The 12,026-nt window shown below is 40.8% G+C and overlaps 1 protein-coding gene and 1 pseudogene across 3 annotated transcripts in view; one reads left to right on the top strand and one right to left on the bottom strand.

The window, feature by feature from the left end:
* RNF212B (ring finger protein 212B) overlaps positions 1–12,026 on the top strand; it is a 48,666-nt gene that overhangs the window by 15,765 nt on the left and 20,875 nt on the right. For 2 of the 3 annotated variants that reach the window (XM_037129294.2, XM_037129293.2), the window contains exons 2-4: positions 2,632–2,732; positions 7,210–7,262; positions 7,666–7,740. In XM_037129294.2, coding sequence (XP_036985189.2) covers positions 2,633–2,732; positions 7,210–7,262; positions 7,666–7,740 — 228 coding nt within the window. In that variant the 5' untranslated portion in view covers position 2,632. The remainder of the gene's footprint in view (positions 1–2,631; positions 2,733–7,209; positions 7,263–7,665; positions 7,741–12,026) is intronic. The other variant, XM_037129295.2, reaches the window with a different exon arrangement.
* On the bottom strand, positions 8,190–8,417 carry LOC119037218 (heat shock factor-binding protein 1-like; annotated as a pseudogene).

Genomic DNA, 12,026 nt, shown 5'->3' with positions numbered 1-12,026 from the left:
CAAATCTTCCAGTGTGGTGCAGAGATGCCAAAAGTTTGGATGTGCCTGGTTCAGCTCTTTTTCTGGAGTTTTGGCCTGTTCTTTCATTTGGGTTATGTTTCTTTATCTCCTCATTTTGGAAGCCTCCCTGCATTTGTTTCTATGTATTAGGTAAAGCTGATTTGACTCCGTGTCATGGTAGTGTGGCCTAATGTAGTAGGTGTCCTGTAGGGTCCAGTGGCACAGCCTCCCCTATCACACAAGCTGGGTACTCGAGGTACACCCTTCATGTGGGCTGAGTACACCCTCCTTTTGTAGTTGAGCCTTGATTGCTATTGGCAGATCAATGGGAAGAAGTTACGCAGGCCAGTCAGCAGCAAGGACTGGCTGTGACCACTTACCACGAACCTCCACCTTCCGTGGATGATCAGCTGTGCAGGGGCAGGGTGGTGATGCTCTTACTTGATCTGTAGCTGTCCACTGGCTGTGCTGGCCTTGGCATTTCCCAGGTGGTGCAGGCCAAGTTCAGTGCCCACCTGTGTGTTCTGCTCAGGACCATTCTGCCTGAACTATAAAGCAATCTGAGATGGGTGCCACTTGTGCTGGGCTTGGAGATTCCTAGGTGAAACTAAGCTGTGAATCTAGGCTGGCTGATGCTAGTACCAGGCCTGGGGCTCACTGAGGCCAGCTGTTGCTTGTGTGAGAGGATTTAGGAAGTTGTACGGTATGAGCTAAGACCATCTATTCATGTGGAAAAGCAGCTTGTGTGGGTCCATAAGTTGAATGGGCCAGAGTCTCTGGGGATCTCCAAGGCAGGTCAAATAATATTAGCCATGTTGATGGAGTTTCAGATATGGCACCAGCTTGCTGTCTCTGTCGGGGGAGAGTTTAGAAAAGGGACAGTGGCTTCTGCTTGCCTTGATGCCAGATACTTTATTTCCTCCCTTGTGCCATTGGTGCCTTTCAAGTTTCTACCCCAGTGCTGGAGTTCAGAGCAAGTGAGTATGAGTTGGTGAGTCCATGTATGGGTTCTTTTTTTTTTTAACATGATTTGTTCTTTTTTTAAATAAAATGTTTTATTTTATTTATTTATCTTTTAGAGGGGAAGGGAAGGAGAGAGGGAGAGAAATATCAATGTGTGGTTGCCTCTTGTGCATCCCCTGCTGGGAATTGGCCTGCGACCCAGGCATGTGCCCTGACTGGGAATTGAACCGTGATCCTTTGGTTCACAGGCCCACGCTCAATCCACTGAGCTACACCAGCCAGGGCTGTATGGGTTCTTTAAGAGGAACTGCTTGGGACTCCAGAAGTTTCTTTCACTGACTCAATCCCCACTGGTTTTCACAGCCAGAAATTGTGGGGACTTATTTTCCTTTCACTGGAATCCTGGGCTGGGGGGGCACTGGTGGCAGTGGCTGCAGAGGTGGCACCCTGGGGTGGGGCAGGGCTGGGAGATCCCGCCCCACCATGTGGGCTGATATTACATTCTTAAATAGCATATTCATGTAATCAAGCATATGAATTCATGAAATATGTAATTATAACTCGGTATGTATCAGCTCAGTTCTGTATTTTTTACATGTCCATATCTTCATTTTAAATCTTACAAGCTCACATAGTTACATATTTATCAAGTTATATGGAATTAGCATTGGCAGAAAATATGGGACATATGGTTACTATGTGTAACACAAAGCCTTAATGTGATAGCAAGAACTTGACACAGGGAATAAGAGGCCAGGCTCTAATCCCAGAGCTGCCACTAAATAAAGATGGAATTTAGCACAAGTCATTGAATTTCAGTGAACATAAGGTACATCTTTTGAAAAATGATGGGACTGGACAAAATGTTAAATTATTTTCAAGGCCCCTTCCAGATCTGTGATTCTGAGTTTCTGCAGAGTAGCAGGGAAAGCGTACAAGCTGAGAAACATTATCATTCATAAATCATGTTTCCCTTAGTTAAAATATGTGCCAAGTGGCCAATATGTGATCTTCTGTATTTGGTCCACTCTGCCTGATTCTACCTCCCATATCATAGGAAACTATTAGGAAAGAAATAAATGGTTCTTTTTTTTAAATTAAGAGATTAATTATTAATTAATCCAGAAAATTTGGGAAAAAATATAAAGGTAACACACACACACACCCATGATCACATCATTCAGAAAGAATCCTGTCATTGTCCTATTGCTTTTCTAAATATGCATTTTTTTCAGTGATATAACATAGTCTGCAGCCTGACCTGGACAGGCAGCTCAGGTGGTTAGAGTATCCTCCTGATACAGCAAGGTTGTGGGTTCCATCCCTGGTCAGGACACATACAAAATCAACCAATGAATGCATACATAAGTGGAACAACAAACTAAAGTGTGTGTGTGTGTGTGTGTGTGTGTGTGTGTGTGTGTCTCCCTCCCTTCCCTTCTTCACTCTCTCTAAAATCAATTTAAAAAACAACAAAACAGCCTTCAGGCTACTTTTTTCACTTCAGAGGTGTATGTAACTTCCCCACAACTGGTTGGAATACCCACAATAATAGGCCCACATGCCAATAAGATGGGACACAAACAAACGTTGTTATATAGAGTTTGGAATAGCTATAATTCTATTATGCCCTAGGCTATTCTTACTCTTTCTTTTTATCTGCTTCAGAATGGATTGGTTTCACTGTAACCGGTGTTTCCGAAAAGATGGGGCCCATTTCTTTGTCACCAGCTGCGGTCATATTTTCTGTAAGAAGTGTGTGACTCTGGGTGAGTGACTTACCTGTTTTCAGAATCAGGCAAAAATGTTTTTAACTTGGAAATAATGATTCGCTATTTCTCTGTGTGATGGGATAAAAATCACTTAGTAGGACATAGGTGGTGTGGATAGAGTAGAATACTGTCGATTATGGAAATTGGAGGAATCTATTAATAAAGAATGATTTAGCAAATGGAATACCAATTACTTGAGCACCAAAAGATACTTGTCAGTGTTTTTTAAAATTTTTTTAAAAGATTTTTTAAAATTTATTTTTAGGGGGGAAGGGAAGGAGAGAGGGAGAGAAACATCAATGTATGGTTGCCCCTCGTGCATCCCCTGCTGGGAACTGGCCTGTAATCCAGGCATGTGCCCTGACTGGGAATCGAATTGCGATCCTTTGGTTCACAGGCCCACACTCAATCCACTGAGCCATACCAGCCAGGGCACTTGTCAATGTTTTGAAGCCTGTGGCAGTAAGAAAGCCACAAGATTATCAAACTGATTAGAGAAAAGAGAAAAAATAATAATGAGTAGGAATAGGGGAAAGTTTGGTTGATAACAAGAGCCATATCTGAAGGGAAGTGGTCTAGCCTGTGAAATCAATTTGATTAGAAATGATGGTGGTGGTGGTGGTGGTGATATCTTTGCAGTTTAAAAAGTATTTTCACATGTACCAATTTTATGTATTCTCACCACAATCCTAGGAGGTAATTATCAATAGACCCACTTTACAAATGAGGAACTGGTTCAGATGCGTGATTTGATCAAATTCTTACAGATATTAAGTCTTAGAAGTAAGACTTGAATTTAAGGTGTTTATTTATTTTTTATTTGTTTATCTTTAGAGGGGAAAAGAAGGAGAGAGAGAGAGAGAAATATCAATGTATGGTTGCCTCTCATGTGTTCCCTGCTGGGAACTGGCCTGCAACCCAGGCATGTGCCCAGACTGGGAATTGAACCACGATCCTTTGGTTAGCAAGCCCATGCTCAATCCACAGAGCTACACCAGCCAGGGCTTAAGGTGTTTTTTTTAAATGCTAAAACAGTTACAAGGTAAGGAAGTAACCCAGAGGAGGGACTTAGAATAAAGTACTTTGATCAGGAAAGATTTTATAGGAGAGATGTTGCTTCAATTGAGTTTTGACTAATAGATGGAGTTTGCCAAGTAGATAAGCAAGGAAGATCATTCTAGTTCAAACAATAATATGTATAAAGTCATACCACATCATAAAACCATAGTGCAGTGGGCTATGCATGGTTGAGATTTGTGGAGTGTAAACAATAAGGTAAGGTTTTTCCCCCTCTCTTAAAAATATAGATAAATAAAATAGTTATGCCCTGGTTGGTGTGGCTCAGTGGACTGAGCATAGTCCTGTGAACTGAAAGATTGCAGGTTTGATTCCCAGTCAGGGCACATACCTGAGTTGGACACCATGTCTCCAGTTGGGGGTGTGCAAGAGTATCTCTTGCACCAATGTATCTCTCACACTTTGATGTTTCTCTTCCTCTCTTTCTCCCTTCCTTCCCCTCTCTCTAAAAAATTAAATAAAGAAAATAGTTAAAAAGAAAAAAAGGTAAGATTGGGGATATATGAGTCTAGGTAGGTAGGCAGTGGCCAGATGATGAAAGGCTGTATAATCCAGGCTAAAGAAACTGAACTTTATCCTGCAGGTGACGGAGAGCTGTGCAAGTTTGTTTGTTTTGTGTTTTTCTTAAATAGAAGAATGATTTGTACTTGCTACCTTACTCTGGCAATAGTATGGAGGGAAGACTGGGAAAAACCTTTAATCCCAAGGAAAGAAGGGTTAGGACAGGTAGCCTCTGGAGAACCTTTTCTCTCTCTATCAGTGATTTTTCAACCCGTGGGCCACAGCACAGTAGTGTGCTGCAAGAATTTTTAAAACATGCAACACCTGAGTATTTAGTAAGAAGCAGTGACATCTTAAATGACAATAGCCAACACAACATTAGCCGTCCAATAGGAAAGAATCAAATTTATATTAATTGAGGACTTCTGGCCAAGTAGGTGTAGGTGTACGTGGAAATACCGTACCTCCTCGCACAACAAAATTTAAAAACAACAAAGATTTAGAAACAAAAATACAACTAAAACAGACAGAAAATTGAACTGTACTGAAGTCCGACAACAATGAATCATTCATCCAGACTGGTGCAAAGAGATCAAAACATTATGGCTCAAGCAGAAGAACAACTCAAAGTGCCAGAGCCAATACTTCTAAGCGACCAAGAGATAGCCAACCTTTAAGATGCACAGTTCAAAATACTGGTGATCAGGATGCTCACAGAACTGGTTGATTTTGGTCACAAATTAGAGGAACAAATGGAGGCTAAACTAATTGAAATGAAGGGAAATGCACAGGAAACCAATAGTGATGGAAAGGAAACTGGGACTCAAATCAAGGGAGTGGAACAGAAGGAAGAAAGAAACATCCAACCAGAAAAGAATGAAGAAATAAGAATTCAAAAAAATGAGGAGAAGCTTAGGAACCTCCAGGACATCTTTAAATGTTTCAACATTCAAATTATAGGGGTGCCAAAAGGGAAGAGGAAGAGCAACAAGTGGAAAACTTCTTTGAACAAATAATAAAGGAGAACTGCCCCAATCTGGCAAAGGAAATACACTTCCAGGAAATCCAGGAAGCTCAGAGAATCCCAAAGAAGTTGGACCCAAGAAGGAACACACCAAGGCACATCATCATTACATTAGCCAAGATGAAAATGAAGGAGAGAATCCTAGAAGCAGCAAGAGATAAGGGGACAGTCACCTACAAAGGAGTTCCCATCAGACTGTCACTGGATTTCTCAAAAGAGACCTTACAGGTAAGAAGAGGCTGGAAAGAAGTATTCCAAGTCATGAAAGGCAAGGACCTACAGCCAAGATTGCTCTATCTAGCAAAGCTTTCATTTAGAATGGAAGGGCACATAAAGTGCTTCTCAGATAAGGTCAAGTTCAAGGAGTTCATCATCACCAAGCCCTTTTTATATGAAATGTTAAAGGGACTTATCTAAGAAAAAGAAGATAAAAAAGATGAACAGTGAAAGGACAGCAAACTCACAGTTATTAACAACCACACCTGAAACAAAAGCAAACTAAGAGGACAGCTAGATCAGGAGTGGAACCATAGAAATGGAGATCACATGGAGGGTTAGCAACAGGGAAGGGGGAGGAAGAGAAGGGGGAGAAGGTACAGAGAATAAGTAGCATAGACGATGAGTAGAAAATAGACAGGGAGAGGACAAGAATAGTATGGGAAATGTAGAAGCTAAAGAACTTGTGACACATGGACATGAACTAAAGGGGGAGAATGGGGGGTGTGTGCAGGGTGGAGGGGAATGAAGGGGGAAATGGGACAACTGTAATGGCATAATCAATAAAATATATTTTAAAAATTTATATTAACTTTTTTTGTCAGATCAGCAAAATATATAGTTTTTGGTGTGCCACAGGATTTTAGTAATTGCTTTATGTGTGCTATGAGATGAAAAGGGTTGACAATCGCTAATCTGTGTGAATCTTATGAACATTTAAAATGATCTCTTAATGTAACAAAGCCCTTGACTATGGTGACAGCAGCTCACTTTGGAGTGGTTTGTCTCAATGAAGCATATGCCATGTGATATTTTCTCCTGACATGGCATTTATCTTTTTTAAAAAGATTTTATTTATTTATTTTTAGGGCAAGGGTAAGGAAGGGAGAGAGGGAGAGAAACCTCACATCAACATGCTGACGTGCAAGAGAAATCAGTCGGCTGCCTCTTCTTACACAGCCACAGTCGGGGACCTGGCCTACAACCCAGGCATGTGCCCTGACTGGGAATTGCTGTAGACCCTTGGTTTGCAGGACGACTCTCAACTAGTGAGCCACACCAGTCAGGGCCTGGCAAAGCATTTATCTTAATCAATAACCGGCACCACTGCTCAGATTTCAACTTACAAGGAAAAATTGGGAATTTTAATTTTCTCATCCTTCAGACAGAGTTAATTAGAGAATGAGAGTAGGATATCTAGGAAACAAGATCTAGGAATATTAGCAAAGTGAAAACAGGGCAAGAAAAATTGGGGAGTTCTTACAGTATGTAATGTGTGCCTACTGTCAGGGAGGTGGGATAATGAAGAGTAACTTAAAGTTGAGATCATCAGTACTCTTGTACTCTTCCTAGTACTCTTGTAAATGTACTCGGTACTCCTGCTGAGTCATTAGAACTGGCCCTTACCCACAGAAGAAAATTGGGAATTTATAAACAGGGAGATGGGTAGAAGTACAGTTTGAAAATTTTGCCATCAACACACAAGTTTGGAAATGCTGATTTAGAGAATGGAGCTCAAGTTGATGTCTTTTTATAGCAAATTGTATTCTAAATTTTTTTCTTCTCTTGCTAGCCTACTTGGCTGTTAGCATGTACTTTAGGAAAATCTTACCTCATATCCATGAAAACCAAACATTTTCCGCTTTTCTCCCCTAGAAAAATGTCTTGTTTGTGGAGCTGCCTGCAAGCATTTGGCTCTTTCTGATAATGTAAGTTTTTCTCTCCCCCATCCTACCCCTGCCACCATTTTATTCCATTCCTGGCCTAGAGAGGATAATTGATAAGTGACTAAGCACTGAAATTTAAAAGAGAAAGAAAGGAAAGAAGAGAAAAAAAGAAAAGAAAGGACTCGCTGATAGCAATTGTAAAAAAAAAAAAAAGGGTAAATAACAGGAGAATTATCTGTGGCTGCTGTTACAGAAACCCAGGGTTAGGATAATAAGGATAGTATAGTCTGCAACTCCTAGAGCAGTGGTGTTCGCTCTGCTCTCTCAGTACAAGGAAGTGGTACCAGGTGCTTTAGAAGGGATGGTACATCCTTTGCCATACTGGGCAGCATTTTATTTCATTCCATTGTGGGTATGCTCAATGTTTTTGTTACTTTCTTCATAGCTGAAACCTCAGGAAAAGATGTACTTCAAAAGCCCTGTGGAGACAGCTTTGCAGCATTTTAGTCACATCTCTCAGGTATGAGAGGCAAAAGTGAAAAAACTGATTCTCCAGGCAAGTTTGAATTGTGTCTTATTTCTTTATCAAAGGTTCTATTTAGATTGCATGTACACAGTGGACAGAATGGACTGATTAGTTTGCTTTTTTCACTAATGATATAAAACTCAACAGTTAACTTTTTCACACTAAAAAATTAATAATTTTATGCAGGAACCACATAAAATTTAGTTTTAGTGTTTAACATTTAATAGCACAACTTACCAAGATCCAGGATGGGAAGTTACCATGTTCAAGAAACTGGGGGTGGGGGGAAATCACTCTCTCAACTAACTATGTAGAGCACGATAAGAATGCACACTTTACAATATAAAACCTGTCTACACGTAGTAATTAGTGGCCAAAAGCCATTTTGTCTTCTCTTGGCTTGTAAAGACAATGTTCCAGATTTCGGTGTAAATTAGCAACCTTCAGCTCTTCTGTGTAGCAGGCATCTTGTTTCCACCTCCCACCTCCCACCCAGTCTGTGTCATGAGGTCTGCAATGTTTTTCTCCAGGGGCATCAATGCAACTACTCTTATCATCATTTCTTCCAGTGATCTGGCTGGACATGGTTGAAATTTATCTTGCATCTGTTGCAGGAGTGCCTGCACCACTGAGGTGAGATCCTGCATGGTCTTGGGGTCAGTCCCAACCATATCCTCAGCTTGCAGCTAAGCAGTGATATCTCAGCAGTTAACTTTTTACTGACCCAGAATCTGTGAAAGGCTGTAAAAACCACTATGTAGCTGACATCTTGCCTTTGTACTTCCTAGTGCTGTTAAGTAATTTGTAAGAATAAAGGAATTTCGGGAGCACAGGGATTGGGGGTAGGCTTGGATGGGAGTAAAAGACAGAAAACTGTACTTTAACAACAATTAAATAAATTTTAAAAAAAGAATAAAGGAAGTTCTAGGGAGCTTTATTATTTTTCTGTGCAGATGAATAAATCATTTAAAAATTGCTTTGAATACAGGGGCTGGCAGAAGTAACATGCTTGAGAGTGTGTGGTTGGTTGGGTAATAATATAGGTGTAATCATTTATAGTTTTCATTTGAACATTTTGCCTGAAATGTCATATGGGTGCTTGAGTGTGATATTATTATGTTACAGAGTTACATGCTTATGACTTTGTAATAAAAAGGGGCTTTATTTGCGCCAGATCTTGTATATAGGCCTGACCCTGCAAACAATGAAGTTAGTGGTCTCTCAACCTTTTGCTTAAAGTTCGAGAATGGATTTCTTGTCTCCCATTCTCACTTCTCAATAATATTTCTTAGCGATGCATATAGATTTAATTTTTCATTTAGTGTTTATAATTGGTCGCCTGAATTTTAGAGAAATATTTTTCTTTTCCTGGTGCATCATCATGTGTTGGCATACATTGACTTGGCCAGGAGCAATAGGAATGTAGAAAAACATACACGACAGAAGACAGGACAGTTGATTGAGAGAGCTCCCAAATTGTAAAGGCTTTGGCCTTTCCCTTCCACTCCAGTTCTCCCCTGAGATTATTTCATAGTCTCAGTGAATTCCTATGTTGGCGTGTTTCTTGAGATTTTTATTGCTGTTCTCCTACTCTTACTTCTCATTCTTAGGAAAGTATCTCTCTCCTAAATGTGAAGAGAAGACTTGGTCATTTTCTGGCTGAAGATGGTAGATTTAATTTTTATTTGGTTTCACTCCTCAGTGCTAACTCTGGTGATAGAGGAAGGGGAATTGAGACTTTGGCTGCATCCTGCTTTTAGCTGCTGGGGTAAAACATCATATTTTAGATACTATTTAACATTATGGGGAGATAAAATCCAGCTGAGGCTGAAGGAAAAATGTAAACAAGGTCACCTGAACAAGAAAAGGAACAGACCTTTAGTTAGTAACTAAACCCAGGATTAATTATTAATAGAGAAATTATACAGTCTGAGTCAACCTACCTAATCATGGGACCAATTATACATGGTTAAATAATCAAGATAAAATAAGTGGAAAGGGTCAGTTAATCATCACTTTAGTAAAGGGCCAGTTTGATGAAGTCAGCAATGTCTGAAAATGTGTTTTCCTAATCTGTGAAGTTGAATAGCTGATCCAAGTAATATCTAGGCTGCCTCATTCAGGCTTCTGCTCAAATTTTCCTTTCTCAGTCAAACCTTTTCTAGCTCTCCTATCTTAGATAATAGCCCCAACACTCTCTACTTGTATTGCTTTATTTTTCATCATAGCTCTTATCTCTAACATTCTATGTTTGTTTAGTGCCCGAATCTGGCACTGAAACGTAGTAAAGTCCACAAGGCAGAGATTTGGTTGGTTTGCTTATTGTTATATACATAGCTTTTCAGATAGTTCTTAATATGCAGTAGGCACTCAAAAATTGTGGAATAAATGAATGAGTATTGATCTAAATATCAATTTATTTTATTTTTAAAATATATTTTATTGATTATGCCATTACAGTTGTCCCATTTCCCCCTTCATTCCCCTCCACCCTGCACATACCCCCCATTCTCCCCCTTTAGTTCATGTCCATGTATCACAAGTTCTTTAGCTTCTACATTTCCCATACTATTCTTGTCCTCTCCCTGTCTATTTTCTACTCACTGTCTATGTTACTTATTCTCTGTACCTTCTCCCCACCTCTCTTCCTCCCACTCCCCTGTTGCTAACCCTCCATGTGATCTCTATTTCTATGGTTCCACTCCTGATCTAGCTGTCCTCTTAGTTTGCTTTTGTTTCAGGTGTGGTTGTTAATAACTGTGAGTTTGCTGTCCTTTCACTGTTCATCTTTTTTATCTTCTTTTTCTTAGATAAGTCCCTTTAACATTTCATATAAAAAGGGCTTGGTGATGATGAACTCCTTGAACTTGACCTTATCTGAGAAGCACTTTATGTGCCCTTCCATTCTAAATGAAAGCTTTGCTGGATAGAGCAATCTTGGCTGTAGGTCCTTGCCTTTCATGACTTGGAATACTTCTTTCCAGCCCCTTCTTACCTGTAAGGTCTCTTTTGAGAAATCCACTGACAGTCTGATGGGAACTCCTTTGTAGGTGACTGTCCCCTTATCTCTTGCTGCTTCTAGAATTCTCTCCTTCATTTTCATCTTGGCTAATGTAATTATGATGTGCCTTAGCATGTTCCTCCTTGGGTCCACCTTTCCACCTTCTTTGGGACTCTCTGAGCTTCCTGGAATTCCTGGACATCCTGGAAGTGTATTTCCTTTGCTAGATTGGGGAAGTTCTCCTTTATTATTTGTTCAAAGAAGTTTTCCACTTGTTGCTCTTCCTCTTCCCCTTTTGGCACCCCTATAATTTGGATGTTGAAACATTTAAAGATGTCCTGGAGGTTCCTAAGCTTCTCCTCACTTTTTTGAATTCTTATTTCTTCATTCTTTTCTGGTTGGATGTTTCTTTCTTCCTTCTGTTCCACTCCCTTGATTTGAGTCCCAGTTTCCTTTCCATCACTATTGGTTTCCTGTGCATTTCCCTTCATTTCAATTAGTTTAGCCTCCATTTGTTCCTCTAATTTGTGACCAAAATCAACCAGTTCTGTGAGCATCCTGATCACCAGTATTTTGAACTGTGCATCTTAAAGGTTGGCTATCTCTTGGTCGCTTAGAAGTGTTGGCTCTGGCGCTTTGAGTTGTTCTTCTGCTTGAGTCATAATGTGTTGGTCTGTTTGCACCTGTTACATATAAGGGGTGAAAGCTTAGGTGTTCACAGGGGCAGGTCAACCCAGTCGCTGTGTTGTGACTGGGGGCAAGATCAGAGAGGGAGGATGGCATTTATTGGGCTCTCTCTCAGATTTCAGTCCCTTCCACAGCTTCTCACAAGCAAATTGGGCCCTTCTGGTGCTGGTTCCCAGGTGGGTGGGCTTGTGTACATTCTAGGACCCTGTGAGTCTCCCCAGCGAACCCTCCTGTGAGGCTGGGAGCCTCTCCCCGTACCTCAACCCCCAAATGTTTTTCTAATCTGTGCTTTTAGGCTTTAATTCCCATCACTGGGGTCCTTGGTTGCTCAGTCTGTCTCATTGTCTGTTTTTTTTCACCTGGTTTATCTGCACATGAATGTGTGACTGTGGTCAGCCAGCCACCTTGTGCCCTCACTGAGTCTGCCCATTGCCACCCTGTGCCTGGGAACTGCCAACTTCTACCTGCATGCCTGGGTTGGTCCGGCAGCCACCGCTTTTCCCTGCTGCGACCCCCTCCACCGGCCGCCAACTCCGCCCCTCTTACCTGTCTGGATGAATGGTTCGTTCTTGTTGGACTTTGGTACAGTTCA

Source organism: Artibeus jamaicensis, unplaced genomic scaffold, assembly GCF_021234435.1.
Source record: "Artibeus jamaicensis isolate MK-2021 breed Jamaican fruit bat unplaced genomic scaffold, CSHL_Jam_final contig_887, whole genome shotgun sequence".
NCBI classification, from domain to species: domain Eukaryota; kingdom Metazoa; phylum Chordata; class Mammalia; order Chiroptera; family Phyllostomidae; genus Artibeus; species Artibeus jamaicensis.
This window is presented reverse-complemented; position numbering and strand designations above follow the sequence as displayed.